The following is a 17,906-nucleotide window of genomic DNA, read 5'->3' as shown; positions in this document are numbered from 1 at the left end:
TCTATCACCATCTAGTATCAAAATCGCAAGGCATCTGACTATAAGACCCTGCAACGGATTGTGAGGACTGCTGAGAGAGCCACTGGGGTCTCTCTTCCCCCCCACCAAACCAAGACATAAACCAGAATCGCATTTGCACTGCCATCAGCATTGTCAAGTACCCCTCCCATCCATCCCATAATCTCATTGACCTTCTACTGTCAGGCAGAAGGTACTGCAGTATAAGACAAGGGCTGTTATCTCCCCCAGGCTGTGTGACTTCTAAACACCCCGCTACCATCCAATACACATTAGTTATGACAGTGGCAGTAGCAGCAATGCGGCTGTATATTTAACTATGTCAACTTGTACATCTACAGGATATTTTTATTATCTGTTAATATTATGACTATAAACTTCAATTTGAACTTGAATATGACTTATTGTTAGGACATGTCAAGGAGGTTTGAACCAAATGCAGAGCAGCAGAGACAATTCAGTGGTGAGTGATGACTTTAATAATAAACTGCAAAATAACGAGCCACAAGGGGCCAAAAGAGAGAACAGATACTTAACATGACAAGGCAACAAGGTAACTGAAATCTAGAAGCAATTGGTTGAGGCTGGCTGGTTCCAAGGATTGTGGACGAGAGCTGGGTTTAAATAGGCTGCAGGTGATGAGTGGAAATGAGTGGCAGGTGATTCCTGTTAGCTGGGTCAAGATTGGGAGGAGCTTGCATATACAGGCCTGAGAGGATCCCCCTATAGTTGGCCCCCAATTGGCCAGGATGATCCAGATGGGTCTGGTGGAACTTCTCGATGAATGATCGATCCAAGATGTAACTTGACAGCACTCAAGATCTCTTCTCTGGCCCATACCCTTCCCAGTCAACCAGGTACTGTACACCCTGTCTATGCTGATGTGAATCCGTCCACCAGTGAGCCATGTACACTAGACCACATTCCACCATCCTTGGTTCTGGAAGTGCAGGCTCAGGTGGGTTCAGCGGTCCCTGGACAACAGGCTTGGGCCAGGACACATGGAAGGTGGGTGCGATCCTGAAGGAAGATGGCAGCTGGAAATGGTAAGTGACTGGATTGATGTGATAAGTAATCTTGAAGGGACCAATGCAGCAAGGCGAGAGTTTGCGTGAGTTGGTGGGCAGGGGCAGCTCCTGGGTGGATAGCCAGACATGGTCCCCAGGCTGGAGTAGTCTGGCAGGGTGCCAGCGGTTGTTTGGTGGCAGTGGGTGCAGTTTGCAACTAGGATGGCCCACAGTTCCATCTTCTAAACATTTCCGCACGGCAAACCAGGGCCCTGGCTGACAGGACCTCCACCATTGGCTCTTCTGCGGGGAACCATGGGGGTTGGTAGCCATGAAGCACTTCAAAGGGTGACATACCCATGGCAAAGAAGGTGTGTAGATTGTGGGACAGCTTGGCCCAGACCAGGTACTTCTTCCATGTGGAAGCATTGCAGAAACTTCTCCGCTTGCTGATTGTCCTTTGGTCTGCCGATGATAGCCAGAGGACAGACTCACTGAGGTGCAGAGGAGAGAGGAGAAGGCTCACCAAAAGGGGAGAAGAATTGCGGGCCTGAGTCTGACACAATGTCCTGGGCAAGCTCTGGAGGAGAACTGCATTTTGAAGAACCAGATTTGCCGTCTCTGCGGCTGACAGAAATTTGGGGAAAGCAATGAAGTGGGCTGCATTAGAGAACGGTCATGATTACCTTGGCTCCATTGGAAAGAGGGAAACTAGTGATGAAATGCACCTCAATGTGGGACCATGGGCATCGATGGGCCGGCAAGGGTCGCATGATCCCAGTGAGCAGCTGGTTGGATGTTGTGTATTTAATATATCAGTCATATCTGAATACAGTAATATTGTAAACTTATCATTTGATTAAGCATTCTTATAAAAAATAATTCATTATGATTATATGTACGAAATATGTGAATTGCACATCATGATGCTATCATGTCATATGCCCACACCTCGCTTAAAGTAAAAAATGAAGTTAGACTCACATTTCGGACCCGTCTTTTCCTTTCAATTATTTTAAAGTTTTGGCGTTACAAAACATAACATTGGAGGGACTGGACACTGAGGCCAGGCAGCGAAGAACTGACGTACATCGGTGATCATGATAGGCCACCAGAACTGACATCACAGAAAATCCAGGGTCTGTCATGCGCCAGGATGGCCGGAGAGGGGTGGGGAGTGGGCCCACTGGAATGCTTCACAGCGTATACCTGCAAATGTCAGGTGTATCGGCTCATGCTGTATGGCCTGGCGGATCTGGCTCACAAGGTCATAGATGGTCAGGACGAGGATGAAATGATGAGCTAAGGGTTGATCTCCGTTACAGCTGGATTGAACTATCATTTCAGGGCATCCACCTTAGTGTTCTTGGAGCTGGGTCGGGAGATGGTGAAGTTGGATTGCTTAAAGAAGATGTCACAGCAAGCCTGACGTGGGTTCAGTTGGCAGGTCTGTTGAATGGAAATGATGTTCTGGTGATCAGTCCAGATAAGGAAGGGTTGAGTGTTTCCCATCAGCCCATGGCCCATTTAATGGTGAATACGCCACAACAGCGTAGTGATTGACTTGTGTGAGAAGAAAGCACAAGGGCGTGTCTTCCCATCAGGTCCCTGCTGGGAGCAGATGGTCCCAGTGCTCACATCAGATAATCCACCTCGACTACAAAAGGTCTGGAGGTGTTTGGATGGCAGAGAATGGAGTGGTGGTGAAGTGATTCTTGAGCTCCTTGACCGTGCAGCCTCAGACCAGGTTATCCGTGAGGTAAGCAATTTGGCAAGGGAGGTGAGTGGAGCAGCAAATTGGCTGTAATTCCTAATGAAACGGCTGTAGAAGTGGAGAAGTCCAAGGAGAGCTGTAGCTGTTTAATGGAGTGCAGTTGGGGCTATTCAGTTACAGCACACACATTCCCTGGGTCCATGGTTATGCCTTGGGGTGAAAGGATGTAACTCAGGATGGAAATGCTGGCATGTTCCTCTATCTTGCGGTACAGCTGGTTTTTGAGGAGATGCTAAAGGACTAAACAGACATGACAGATTGGTCTTTGAGGTCATTGGAGAAGATGATAATGTTGTTGAGGTAGATGACCACTTAACTGTGTAGCATGTAAGACCATAAGACCAGAAGGTATAGGAGCAGAAGTAGGCCATTCGGCCTATCAAGTCTGCTCCACCTTTCACTCACAGGTTGATCCAATTCTTCCAGTCATCCCCACTCCCCTGCCTTCTCCCCATACCCTTTGATGCCCTGGCTAATCAAGAACCTATCTACCTCTGCCTTAAATACACCCAATGACTTGGCCTCCACAGCCGCTCATGGCAACAGATTCCACTGATTTACAACCCTCTGACTAAATAATTACTCCACATCCCTGTTCTAAATCGACATCCTTCAATCCTGAAGTCGTGCCCTCTTGCCCTAGACTCCCCTACCATGGGAAATAACTTTGCCATATCTAATCTGTTCAGACCTTTTAACATTCGTAATGTTTCAATGAGATTCCCCCTTCATTCTCCTGAACTCCAGGGAATACAACCCAAGAGCTGCCAGATGTTCCTCATACAGTAACCTTTTCATTCCTGAAATCATTCTTTTGAATCTTCTCTGAATCCTCTCCAATGTCAGTTTAAACTTTCTAAAATAAGGAACCCTAAACTGTACATAATGCTCCAAGTGTGGTCTCACGAGTGCCTTATAGAGCCTCAACATCGCATTCCTGCTTTTGTATTCTGTACCTCTAGAAATGAATACCAACATTGCATTCGCCTTCTTCACCACTGACTCAACCTGGAGGTTAACCTTTAGGGTATCTTGCACAAGGACTCCCAAGTCCCTCTGCATCTCTGCAGTTTGAATTCTCTCCCCATCTAAATAATAGTCTGCCCGTTTATTTCTTCCACTAAAGTGCATGACCATACACTTTCCAACATTGTATTACATTTACCACTCCTTTGCCCATTCCCCTAAACTATCTCCGTTTCCTCAACATTACCCACTCCTCCACCTATCTTTGTATCATCGGCAAATCTAGCCACAAATCCATTAATCCCACAGTCCAAATCATTGCAAACACGAGGAAATCTGCAGATGCTGGGAATTAAGCAACACACACAAAATGCTGGTGGAACACAGCAGGCCAGGCAGCATCTTTAGGGAGAAGTATAGTTGACGTTTCTGGCTAAGACCCTTCGTCAGGATGCCTGCTGCATTCCACCAGCATTTTGTGTGTGTTGTCCAAATCATTGACCTACTTGTCTTGGAGGATCTCGTTGATGAAGGCTTGGAAAATAGCTGGACTTTTGGAAAACTCAAAAGGCATCACTAGCTATCCATAGTGGCCAATTGGTATTATGAACACCATCTTCAACTCATCCCCAGGCAGATGCAGATCAGGTTGTAGGTGCTCTGTAGATCCAGTTTGGTGAAGATCTTGTCACTGCATTGTGTCTTGAATGTACCATCCATCAAGGAGGAGGATAGTTGTTCTTAATGGTGATTTCGTTGAGTCCACGGTAGTCGATGCAGGGACGAAGACCCCCTTCTTTCTTTTTGGCCAAGAAGGACCCTGCAGAGGATGGGTCTAGGATGGTCGAATGAAGCAGTGCTGTAACACTTGGTGATGAAATTATCCTTGGCTTGGGTCTCAGGAGGAGAGAGGGAGGACAGCTGACTTCAGGGAGTGGTGGTGCCTGGGAAGAGGTTGATCGTGCAGGCGTGTAGCCTGTGAGGTAACATGATATTGCCTTCCCTTTTACTGAAGCTGATGGCTAAGTTTGGTGAGTTGGAGAGTTTCCTCCGATTCCACGGATTTGTGACAACTGACATTGCAGGCTGGTGGTCAAGCAGGTGGGTCCCCAACTCAGCATGGACTGGATGACCAGGAGAAGTGAGGGTCGTGAGTGGAGGGCCAGGGGTAACCCAAGCTGGGAGGAGTGTTGGGTGAGGTGATAAGGAGGAACAAGATGGACTCACGGTGCTCTCAGATCCTCGTGTGCACTCTGACCCATCCCAGACCCTGAGGATGGCCATGAGGAAGACTCAGTAAGGGGTCCAAGCTGCACACACAGGTTCTGGTCTAGAAGGTTGCCTGCTATCCACCAGAACTGGTAGAACAGATTGATCTAGGGATAATGGTGCACAGTTCTCTGAAGGTAGGATCTCATGTGGATAGGGTGGTGAAGAAGGCTTTTGGTATGCTGGCCTTTATAAATCAGAGCATTGAGTACAGGAGTTGGGATGTAATGTTAAAATTGTACAAGGCATTGGTAAGGCCGAATTTGGAGTATTGTGTACAGTTCTGGTCACCGAATTATAGGAAAGATGTCAACAAAATAGAGAGAGTACAGAGGAGATTTACTAGAATGTTACCTGGGTTTCAGCACCTGAGTTACAGAGAAAGGTTGAACAGGTTAGGTCTTTAATCTTTGGAGCTTAGAAGGTTGAGGGGGGACTTGATAGAGGTATTTAAAATTATGAGGGAGATGGATAGAATTGACATGGATAGGCTTTTTCCATTGAGAGTAGGGGAGATTCAAACAAGAGGACATGAGTTGAGAGTTAGGGGGCAAAGGTTTAGGGGTAACACAAGGGGGAACTTCTTTACTCAGAGTGGTAGCTGTGTGGAACAAGCTTCCAGTAGAAGTGGTAGAGGCAGGTTTGATTTTGTCATTTAAAAAAAAAAATTGGATAAGGAATGGAGGGTTATGGGCTGAGTGCAGGTAGGTGGGACTAGGTGAGAGTAAGCGTTCGGCACGGACTAGAAGAGCTGAGATGCCCTGTTTCTGTGCTGTAATTGTTATATGGTTATAACCACCTGTATGCATAGAGCCATCAAGGTGTGGAGGACAGAGAGAATGAATCAAGATATGCTGGAATAGGAGGTGGGGGGGGGGAGGAGCTTACCAGATAGAAAGCCCCTTGTCTCTACCTGGTGGTGTCATTTTGCCAGATACAGTGGGCATTTGATGTGTGGGTGATCGGTGGCTCTGCAGTGAGCGGCGAGTTGTTTCTCCACCAACATTCGTACTTTTGGGGAATTAACAAAGATCTCCCTCTGCATGGGTTCTGGAGGTGTTGACCATGAGGGTCCTGCAGTCTGAAATGGTGCTGGGAACAGAGCTGGCCGATGATGTGGACAGTCATTCCATAAGTCGCTTGTCAATTCAGAGGGCCAGTGATGAGGTTGGAGAGCATCTCCTGGGTAGGCAGCTCACCTTTCAAGTGCTTTGAGAGGCTGTGATGGTAATGGGCCAGCAGTGCTCGCGCATTCCGGCTGCGCTCTGCCGTGAGGGTCCTGAATTCCACGGTGTAATCCTGCACTGAGCGGAAGCACTTGATGAAGGCAAAGTACCTGAAGCACTGCACCCCTTCCACTTCCTGGATGATCAAAGACCCAGTGCGTCTCAGCTGTAGCTTGCTCATATTTTTTGCAAATGGTGCCCCAGTTAGCGGCGGCCCGGGTTAGAACCTGCTCAGTCGGAAGAAAAATGATGAAGGCAACCCATAACATAGAGAGATGGCTGGGGTTTGAAGTGTAAGATGCACTGGGACAGGAGGTTTGCACATCAGGTTGGGGATCTGTCGAAGCGTTCAGGCCTTTGAGGGAGGAGGCTGACTGGCACAGGGTTGCCGTATCAAGACAGAAAGTTAGTTGAGAGTGGCGAGCAGATGGTCAATGGTTTGCTACTGCTCCTGGACCGTGTGCTCATGTCACCTGACGACTTCCGTTAGGCAAAAACAAACTCTGATGGGTCAACCGCTGGTGCACTCATCCTGCCAGGAGATATAGAGGAGGCTTGACCCAAATGCAGATCAAATGCAGAGATGATTTAGCAGTGAGCTATAATTTTAATAATAAACTGCAAAATAACAAGCCCCTGAGGTCCACAAAACACGAGAGAACAGATACTGAGCACGACAAGGCAACAAGGTAACCAAAGGCTAGAAGCTGGTTTGATCAGTGAAGAATGATTATGGATGAGTGCTGGGTTTAAATAGGCTGCAGGTGATGGTTTGGAAAAGAGTGGCATGTTACCTGGGTAGAGACTGGGAGCCTGCATGTGTAGGCTTGGCAGTTGTAAAGTCCTTGAAAGTGAGTCTGAGACAGGCACATGAATGATAAGAAAATGGAGGGCCATGTGGGAGGGAAGGGGTAGATTGATCTTAGAGTAGGTTGAAAGGTTGGCACAATATTGTGAGCCAAGGTGCCTGTACTGTGCTGAAATGATCTATTTTGCATGAAGTATTTACAGTAGCTACTGATAGCTGGTCATCATCTTGTAGTTCCCGGGAAAAGTCTTTGACTTAGGTGCATACTAAGCAAAGAGGAGACCTGAAGGAGGTAGGATTGCTTCCTAGCTAATTTTATATATCATTGTCGTGGAATAAGTCAGGAATTTATTATGTATACGTTTGTTTTTGACAATGGATTAATATCAGAAGTCATTTTTACATGGGATTCCACGGTATCGATCAGGTAGGAGGATACTTGGGTATTTGTGCAGTACTGGGGAGAGTTGCTCAGTTCAAATCGAGCTGAGAGATGGGGTGGAGGGAATGTTGGCAGGCCATGTTCAGAGGGTGTGAGGGGAATGAATGTGGATAAAATCTGGATGGCAAACACGAGGAAATCTGCAGATGCTGGAAATTCAAGCAACACACACAAAATGCTGGTGGAATGCAGCAGGCCAGGCAGCATCTATAGGAAGAAGCACTGTCGACGTTTTGGGTCATGGCCCGAAACGTCGACATTGTTTTTTCCTATAGATGCTGCCTGGCTTGCTGTGTTCCACCAGCATTTTGAGTGTGTTGCTAAAATCTGGATGGGTTGGTTTAACCTGGAAAAGTGCATGATTGGGAGCCGGTGGGAGTGTTTGCTTTGCTGTGGCAGTACACCCAGGAGCAAACTCTTTGGAATTCTTCGGGCAGAAGCCTTTTAATATTTATGAGAGAGGGAGAGAGGGAGGGAGGGTATTGGGGGAGAGAAAGAGAGAAAGAGAGATATTGAGAGATTGATTCTTTATGAGTGAGTGGTTGAAGGCTACCAATGGTAAATGGGAAATGCAGATGAGGCTTCAATTCAGATCAGCTATGATCTTATTAAGTTGTGGAGTGGGCTTGGGAGGACAAGTGGCCTACTCCTCCCATATTCTACCTTTCACCCTCACATGGGGGGCAATTTACATCAGCCCATCAACCCTCATATAGACCATAGAACTTAGAACTCCACAGCAAAGTACAAACCCTTTGGCCTACAATGTTGTGCCAACCTTTTAACTGATTCATAAGATCAACTTAACCCTCCCCTCCTACATAGGCTGCCATTTTTCTATCATCCATGTGCATATCTAAGAATTCATTAAATGCCACTAGTATAATTGCCCCTACCGCCACAGCTGGCATGACATTCTATGCACTCACCACTCTGTGTGTAAAGAACTTACCTCTGACATTCCCCCCCTATACTTTCCACATATAGACTCACTTTCAAGGACTCTACAACTCAGTAATTTTTATTTTTAACATTTTATTATTGTTTGCATGATTTGCCTTCTTTTGCAAATTGGTTGTCAGTCTTTGTTAGTTCTGATATTTCAAAAATTCAATTTTATTTCATTAATTTTCTGTAAATGCCTACAAGAAAATGAATCTCAAGGTGACATGTACACATTTTGATAATAAATTTACTTTGAACTTTGCTAGCCAGGAGATAGACGTGGATGGGTTTGGGTACGGTGGCCCACCTCCTCGGCCCCTTTTGAAATGAGGACCCTGCTTGCTCCAGATATTCTGTGCCGAATGAGAACAGCTACCACATAGAATGGAGTTCTCTACAGCATTGTGAGCACCTCGAGGTCTTCCCTCTGGGTCTTAGATGCTGAAAGAGTTAACCGTGCTCACTTTTCTATTGTATCCCCACAGGAGCAGAGAGAGGTCAGCAAAGCGGCATTTGATCTTCAGTACTTCAAGATTCAGCATGTGAGTAGGTCTCCTGTGTTCACAGCATCAGCTGGCACTGAGAACGGGACAAAGGAAGAGGGCTCCAGGGGTTGGCAGGTTGTGCTGTGTGGTTTGTTTAGGAAGGTAGTGGGGCAAAATGTGCAACTCCCTCCATTAACCCGCACACACGGGGCATTTTAAAACGGCCAATTAACCTACTCGTTCATCTCTGGGATGTAGAAGGAAACCAGAGCACTGGGGGGTGGGGGGAAATACATGTGGTAATGGGGAGAACATACAGACTCCACACCAGGAGGGACAGAGGTCAGGACCAAATCAGGTTTCTGGTACCATGAGTGAGTGGCTCTGCCCGCTGTCACCACGCAGGGAAATTCAGTCGTATTCTTCCCTTCCCTCACTAAGTCTGCCGTCTCAGAGATCCCTACGTGTAGCGGGGAAAACCTTTCCATTCCTCAGTCAGAATGTGAGAAAGAAAGTCTCCTCAAGTTTAAAAGGATCAATAATTGTCAGTTCCGCAAAGTATTAAGTCTAGTCAAGGTCAAGTGGTTTAATTTTCTGTGAGGGTTGAATTTGATAACCTCCACTGCTTTTATAACAGTTTCAACTAGATCTTTACAAAAATAAAAGTGATTTTCCATTACTCTCACAGTTGCCACAAGCAAATCCAAATGCCACCACACTTGAAATCATGGATTGTGCTTCATGAGACCTTCCAGAGTATTTTAAATAGCTGAGACTGGGGAGCTGTGTGGTCAAATCTGCCATTTCTGTCTGTTGTGCTGGCCACGAGTTCACTAGTGGCTTAGTGTGGGAAAGTTAAAGGTTTGAACCATTACACGGATGAGGTATTAAGCTGACACCCTATCTGCTCTCTTCCATGGACTCAAAGGACCCACAGCAGTTTATTGAGGAAGATCAGGGGAATTATGCTTAGTGGCCTGTCTTTGGAAGTGGTGCAGAGGAGGTTCACCAGGTTGATTCCAGAGGGGATTGGCCTGGAAGGAGAGATTGAGTCGCCTGGGACTCTACCTGATTGAATTCAGAAGAATGAGAGGGTCCTTATAGAAACATCTACAATTATGAACAGGTTAGATATGATGGAGGCAGGTAAGTTGTCTCCACTGGTAGGCAAGACTAGAACTATGGGGACGTAGCCTCAAGGTTTGAGTGAATAGATTTAGGCCAGAGATAAAGAGAAATTGCTTTTCCCAGAGAGCAGTGAATCTGTGGAATTCTCTGCCCAGGGAAGTAGCAGAGATTATCTCATTAAATATATGCAAAGGCCAGACAGGATTTTGCACAGTGGCGGTATTCAGATTTATGGGGAAAAGAACTGAGTCCATGGCCTGATCAGCCATAGTCTTATTGAATGGCGGAGCAGGCTTCATAGGACAGGTGGCCCTCTCCTGCTCCTATCTCTTGCGTTCTTTTGTGCTGTCCAATACTTATCCTTCAGTCCATCTCTCTAAAGGTAGTTACTTCGCTGTTACCACTTTCCTGCTGGTGGGAGTATGCTGTGTGAAATTTGATGACCTGTCTCCCACAGCAGTGGCTGGATGTCATTGGCAGCAGATTGTTCAAGGCCATCCTGAATTCACAAACTGCTGCATTCCACATAGATATAGTCATAGACAGATGCAACACGGAAACAGATCCTCCGGCCCACAGAATCTATGTTGACCATCAACCGCCCATTTACACACTAATCCTACTCTAATCGGGTTCTCCTCACCTTCCCATCAGCTCCCTCCCAGATTCTACCACACACCAAGTAAGTAATGCAGTCTCTCAAGGGGTTGTCTCCTCTGGGTGCTGTAGAGGCTGATGCAGGATCCACAAGTTTTGGTGTAGTGTGGGTCGCTGTGGTTAGTGGTTGGTGTCCATTCTCTCTTTTTGCAGCTGCTGCTCATTCCCTGCAGCACAGCAGAGGTCGCCCTCACGGAGCGCTGCTCCATTTTGAATAGACTACCTCCAGGTGCGCCTAATGAGTGCAGTCTTCCTGGTTTTTAGATGGAGGGCTGAATTTCTTCAGGCTAATTTTGATGTTGCTTTGAAGAATTTCCTTTGTCCACCAGGGGTTCGCTGACCTTCCTTCAACTGGGAGTAAAGGACCTGTTTGGGGAGACAATAGTCACCGATCCAGATGACATGACCTAACCATCAGAGTTGGTCTTGCTGTCTTGCGGTGGAGATGCTGTACATGTTGGCCTCCTCCAGTATGTTGGGTTCGAGCACCTGTCTGTCCACCTACACTGGGGGCAACAATACACAGCAGCCAATTGACCCACTAATCCGCATTTCTCTGGGCTATGGGAGGAATCCAGAGCAGCCCAAGGAAATCCCCTCTGTGTTCACGGGAAGAGTGTACAAACTCCACACAGGCAGTGCGCGAGGTTGGGAGTGAACCGGGATCTGCAAGGGGGCAGTTCTACCGACTGGACCACGGTGCCACCAGACCCTCTTTTTGAACTGCCTCTTTGAACTCCACAGTCCCTGTAATGAAGCTATGTCCCGGGTAGGATATTTCAAGACATCTCTCATGAGATCTTCCTTGCAGCTAAGTAGAGCGCAGAATCCAGAGTCTCATTCTGTTCCTCATCGCCGGGTAAAGTACAAGCCCCAGAGGACTCATTGCCATTGATATTTATTTGTAATCCACAGAACAACCTTTCCAACAGGGAAATTCAGATCACCATGAAAGCGCCGGAGCAGCGAACAACGGAAGAGCTCGAATTGCTTTTAGTTGTGCTGAGATCTTTGCTAAGCTTCAGACACTACAGCAAGCCCTACCAGCTTCTGCTGGCAAAAATAATGAGATATGAACGGTAGGTAAGCGGAACAGAGACACCAGTGGTGAGGGGATTGGACGTACCCTTCTAACAAAGGGCTTTACGTGCGAGCTGTATTGGGGAAGAGTGCTGTGTTCTGTGCACACTCTGTATGAGAGCTGGATAATGACACCATCTGCTCAAATGAGAGCCAGTGAATTATGTTCTCCAAGCCTAATCTAGAATTCCAAGCAATGATTGAAAGATCGAGGATCAAATTTATTCACCGTATACATTTACGTGCATTAGCAGCTTGCTGTGGTGTGTTTGTCGGGATGCAATATGCAACAAAAAAACAACTTGCAACAATTATAAAGAATAGAGAATTATATAAAAATGAAATTAGTGGTTAAAGTATGGATAGGGAATAAAATGTTCATAAATACCTGTATGTATTTACAATATAGACAGTGTTATAAAGAGAGATTTAAACTGTGTACAGTGCAGTGCAGTGATACAGGTTAATAGATACAGGGGGTGGGGCAGGGGGGTAACTAGAATGGTTGATCAGATTAACTGCCCTGGGGAGAAACTTTTAAGATGATGTGGATTTTGTTGTAAAAGTCCTCTAACACTTTACAGAAGGGAATTTTTGGAAAAGGCCGAGAGGGGAATGCCCAAAAAGATTCATCCTGCCTGCTTCTTCGTCCTGGACGCACACAAGCCCTGCTGTGATGGTAGACTGCAGCCAATGATCTTTTCTGCTGTCCTGAAAACTATATACAATATAGTTTCCGTATACTGCGAGCGGGTACTGCACCAAACTGGACAGTAATAGGTGTCGTGAGGTGCTCTAGATGGCAGTGAAGAATTGCATCTTCTGGGGAAGATGGAAGTTTAACCAAAGAGTCAGGAACAAGGATTTTGGGTCACAAGGTAAACATAAAAGGACAAGTAGCCTGCTGCCCCATCTTGATCCAAATTTATATTAATTTAGTGGGAAGATCCCACTTGAATATAATCAGGCAAGCTCTGGGTAAGTCAATAAGCATACTCCGGGAGACCACAGACCACCAGGCTTCAGAACTGCTGGCATTTATATTCAACCACACGGTAAATAATAAATCACTCTAACTCGTTAAAGCATCTCAGGGCATCAGTATACAGTCCAAACTATACCAATGCTTAATGGTGGAACAATAGCAAGTGTGGAGTCACCGTTGGCAGGAGGAAGATGCAAAGGCCCACGTCACGGTTCACCCTGAGCAGCTGCATAACAAAGGCCTCTCGAATCTATGGGTTGTTCCCCGGGACACACAGAGCGGCGTGCATCAAGTGTGGCTGGGAGATCATCAGCTTGGTGAAAGACACTCTTGGCGTCCGTCCAAAACTTGTTGGCCTGCCAGACCGCGAGATGTCCGTAGAGGGATGCTGTTGACTGGCACGTTCCAGGCTACAGCAATATACGCTGAAGCTTGGTGCAGCCCCTGCGAGGGCTTAGTGGGGGAGGAGCACTGAGTAGGGTCTTTCTGCCACCGGACAGGGAAGGGCCGGGTTGGGTGAGGAACCCCTTCAGTCACTGTAGTAGTGTACCACCCAGGCGGCCACAGAAGTGGCAACAGTGCTATTTTTTTAATGTAACTTAACACTACTTAAAGCATTGTCTACAAATGTAAGAATGAAAAGGCATTGCCAAGCAAAAAAACACACACACACACACACACACACCATTTTGTGTGCGTTGCTTATGATTATTAAATTTTATTTTGGGTAAAAATACTCAGGTCACTAGATTACTGCTTGGAGTGGGGAAAGAACCTCGGGTGAGCTCTGGCATCTCCTTGACGAACTCTGTCCTCAAGCCCATTGGAGATTTTCATTCCAATTTGTTATCCATTATTCCTGGAATGGCTTCCTCCCTCCAGGGCTCCATGCTGTAGAATTCCTCACCCAAACCCCCAGGACTCTCCCCAGTCTCTCGCTTTGAAATTCTTCATGCAAGCCCATCCCTCTGGCTCTGCGACCTGCCTCACTCTCTGTACCTTGTTATCCACCCTCATTAAGCAGCAACGCTGTGTAAGGCCAGCGGTTATCGTGTGCAGCCGGCTTGGCGGGGGGGGGGGGGGCGAAACGAAGGGTAGTGGGGTAAGGGGAAGGGGAACGTTGGTGTGACGCTGAAGGTTTTTGTGGCTCCTTCCCCAGGTTCAGGAGGAGGAGGATGATCACGAGGAAAGGCGATCCTGCACACAGTTTCTACTTCATCTACTCTGGGGGTGTGAGCTTCACAACAGACCAGGACGGGAGCAGTGCGTTTAAGGAGGAACAGCCAGCTGATATACGCAAGGGGGCCAGCTTCGGAGTGAGTATTCTCAGTGTATGTTCCTGTGTAGGGAATGTTACAGATAGTGTGTGTGTGTGTGTGTGTGTGTGTGTGTGTGTGTGTGTGTGTGTGTGTGTGTGTGTGTGTGTGTGTGTGTGTGTGTGTGTGTGTGTGTGTGTGTGTGTGTGTGTGTGTGTGTGTGTGTGTGTGTATATTACAGAGATGAGGAATCCACTGAGTCAAAATGTACTGCAATTAGGGATCCTGCTGGGCCCAGAATGGCCGCCTCCCTAAATGATCTCCAGCGGCTGACATTGCCGCAGACACATCCTGTTTGCTTCAGGTTCAGGGACCTGATGAAACTCACTGGTTCCCCTTGCAGGAGATCCCTGTGTTGAAGCGCTTGCGGAGGAACTTCACTGCGGTCTGTGTGGAGGACACGGAGCTGTTGGTTGTGGACCGAGAGGACTTCTTTGCAAACAAACTCGACCAGGTGTTGGCGGAGGAGGCTCATCGTCGCTTTATTTTCTTCAGGTAGAGTCATTCCCCTACTTTTACGTTGACTGTCTTATTTACCAAGCTAAAAACAAAGGAAGCATATTTTTTTGAGTGACGTGGTCTGATTTGCAAAGGAGATAAAAAGCAGTCAATATGTGTGTTGTGGCCTGGGGAAAAGTACACATTCAGGACAACAACTACTTTTTTGGGTTTTAATTCCTTTATCTGTTTTAGATGTTTAAGTGCCAGAAGAGGGTCTTAAAACAAAATGAATGACTTTACAATCAGGTCCTGCTGTTACAATCTCCGTTTAACCTTCGATCCACACACTTGTGTCTCGACTAATTGTGTATGCAGTATAAAAATACAAAGAAAATCGCACAAAACTAACACAGTACTAATACGGTAGTGGCAATTCTGAAGGAACACAATACAAACATTAGAATCCCCCCAACCCTCTACCTTGTACATCACAGTGAAAAATGTAAGCAAATACATCTCATCTAAGATGTCTACTACTCTTTAGTACACATGTGCTGAACCCCCGAATGGAGACTAAACATTCACATTACGCGGTTACATGCACAATCAGTCGTGATACAATAAAATTAGACAAAAGATACACTTTGGCACAACTTTTACAAGATATTGCCCGGTAGTTAAATTACAGGAAGACTGACCTACTCGGTCAGTGAGGAACTTTGCAAGCCACGGTATCTAGCGTCGCGTTCTTTACTCGTGAAAATCTAAAGCATCCCCATGTAAAACATGTCAAATTACCGATGTTCTCAATTCATCAACAAGCATAAACGAATTCACATGGATATTGTAAATTAATGCTCACCTTTCCTCACCATGCCTAGCATCCCTGGGAGGAACTCATTTCCAAAGCCCCACCAGCTCCTGCAGCAGAAAACAAAATGGTCTCCCTGCTATCCCGCGCGTGCGTAATGACATCACCATCTCCACTTAAAGGCACAGACAACTATTCTAGCATTACCCGGATGGATGCCAGTACACTTTTTAAACGATAATGAATAGCATTCTATGGTCACCCAGTTACATGTGCACTTGGGAACTAGTCACAGTGCCAGAGACCCGGGTTCAGTCCTGACCTGGGGTGCTGTCTGTGTTGGGTTTGCACAGCTTCTCGGTGACTGCGTGGCTTTCCTCTGGGTGTTCCCATTTCCTCCCACATCCCACAGGTTGGTTTGTTAATTTGCCTGTGTAAATTGCCCTTTTTGTGTAGGTGAGTGGCAGTGTCCAGGGGTAGTTGATGGGACTGTGGGAAGAATGAAGTGAGATCTGTAATTCCACGAGCAGCCTGCTCTCCTCACAGGTTATGGAGTCTGCTCCTGTTGCCTTTCTGCTTTCTGGTGCAGCCTATTTGTGGGACGTGCAACCAGAAGTTGCCAGTGTGACCTTATCTGTACATAGACCCCAAATTTAGGTAGCTCAAGGTTTGGAGGTGTCCACAGCTGCAGACTTGTGAGAGCGCTTTACTGATCATTATGGACTCCGGAACACCCAGTCTACTTCATTTCTAAAAATTTAAATATAAACACAACTTCATTTGTTCTTCCAGGTCCCTCAGCCTCCTGCAGTCACTGCCCGACAGTTCCATTGAGGTCTTGTCCGACCATTCAACAACTGAAGAGTTCCTTTATGGCCAGGTTATTCCACACAATATAGACAACCTTATTTTTGTGATCAAGGTGAATGCTTAGAGCTAAAATCACCAGTTCCTAGACTTGTCCTTTGTGTTTACAGGTTAGGTTTCAGATGCTGGATTTCCAGAACTTGTTTAGAATAGTGATGCCAGATTTTGGATGTTATGTTTTATTCATGATCAATATCATGTTAATATTTTGGAATTTATTTGGGATCCTAGGATAAAGTGCCTATAGCTACGTTAAAAACACACTCCATGCAATGGGACTTCATGGCCACTTAAAAGATTCCATGAGTAATTATGATAGTTACTTGGAATTGTTAAAGGCTTAAGCGATCATAGCAATTAAATCTTTTACAAGGCAAACCTTTCTTCAAATTGGTAGTTTATACACATTTAACTTGCTGCTGTTTGCGAATTTTCATCCTGTCCCCAACAGTTTTCCATCCGTTTAGTTGCACAAATATCCCTGGAACGTAGGAGAATGAGGGGAGAGTTGATAGGGGTAAACAAAATTATGAGGGGTATAGATAGGTTAATTGTAAGCAGGCTTTTCCCACTGAGGTTGGATGGGACTAGAACTAGAAGTCAGAGGTTAAGGGTGAAAGGTGAAATATTTAAGGGGAACCTCTTCACTTAGAAGGTGGTGAGAGTGTGGAACAAGCTGCCCGTGGAAGTGGTTTGATTTCAACATTGAAGAGAAATTTGGGTAAGTACGTCAATAGGAAGGGTTTGCAGGGCTACGGTCCAGATATGGGTCAATTGGACGAAGCAGTATAACAGTTCACCATGTATTAGATGGGCTGAAGAGCCTGTTTCTGTGCTGTACTGCAGTATGACTCTAAGGCTACGTCCACACTACACCGGATAAATCCGTAACCGAAGCTTTTTCTTTTCGTTTTTACCCTCCGTCCATACTAAAATGGCAAGACGGCAACAAGACTGAAGCCAGAAGAGTTAGAAATGTACTCACCAAATACTTTGACCCATAACTTACTAAATAAATGAGTATACTCACTTTGCCCTGTTTTCTGTCCTTGCTCGTATGAAGGTGGTTTACCTATTTATGCAAGTAAGTAAGTAAGTAATACGTTATTGTCGCCAAACAATTGATACTAGAGCTTACAATCATCACAGCAATATTTGATTCTGTGGTTCGTGCTCCCTGGAGTACAAATTGATGGTAAAAATAATAAAAATTTAAATTATAAATCATAAATAAAAAATAGAAAAGAGAAAGTAAGGTCATGCAAAAAAAACCCGAGAGACAAGTCGGGATATTTGGAATGTACAGCCCAGATCCGAGTTAGGATCCGTTCAGCAGTCTTATCACAGTTGGAAAGAAGCTGTTCCCCAATCTGGCCGCATGAGTCTTCAAGCTCCTGAACCTTCTCCTGGAGGGAAGAGGGACAAAAAGTGTGTTGGCTGGGTGGGTCATGTCCTTGATTATCCTGGCAGCACTGCTCCGACATCATGTGGTGTAAAGTGAGTCCAAGGACGGAAGATTGGTTTGTGTGATGTGCTGGGCTGTGTCACGATCTTCTGCAGCTTCTTCCGGCCTTTGACAGGACAACTTCCATACCAGGTTGTGATGTACCCTAGAAGAATGCTTTCTACGGTGCACCTATAAAAATTAGTGAGGGTTTTAGGGGACAGGCCAAATTTCTTC

At 46.1% G+C, this 17,906-nt stretch overlaps 1 protein-coding gene across 4 annotated transcripts in view; it reads left to right on the top strand.

The window, feature by feature from the left end:
* Window positions 1-17,906, top strand: part of LOC140728208 (cyclic nucleotide-binding domain-containing protein 2-like) — a 36,294-nt gene that overhangs the window by 7,827 nt on the left and 10,561 nt on the right. For all 4 annotated transcript variants that reach the window (XM_073046616.1, XM_073046615.1, XM_073046617.1 and 1 more), the window contains 5 exons: window positions 8,941-8,997; window positions 11,641-11,804; window positions 13,950-14,106; window positions 14,450-14,601; window positions 16,151-16,280. In XM_073046616.1, the coding sequence (XP_072902717.1) occupies window positions 8,941-8,997; window positions 11,641-11,804; window positions 13,950-14,106; window positions 14,450-14,601; window positions 16,151-16,280 (660 nt within the window). The remainder of the gene's footprint in view (window positions 1-8,940; window positions 8,998-11,640; window positions 11,805-13,949; window positions 14,107-14,449; window positions 14,602-16,150; window positions 16,281-17,906) is intronic.

The sequence above is a fragment of the Hemitrygon akajei genome, chromosome 5 (genome assembly GCF_048418815.1).
Source record: "Hemitrygon akajei chromosome 5, sHemAka1.3, whole genome shotgun sequence".
Classification (NCBI taxonomy): domain Eukaryota; kingdom Metazoa; phylum Chordata; class Chondrichthyes; order Myliobatiformes; family Dasyatidae; genus Hemitrygon; species Hemitrygon akajei.
The sequence above is the reverse complement of the archived record's forward strand: the minus strand, read 5'-3'. Positions and strand labels throughout refer to the sequence as shown.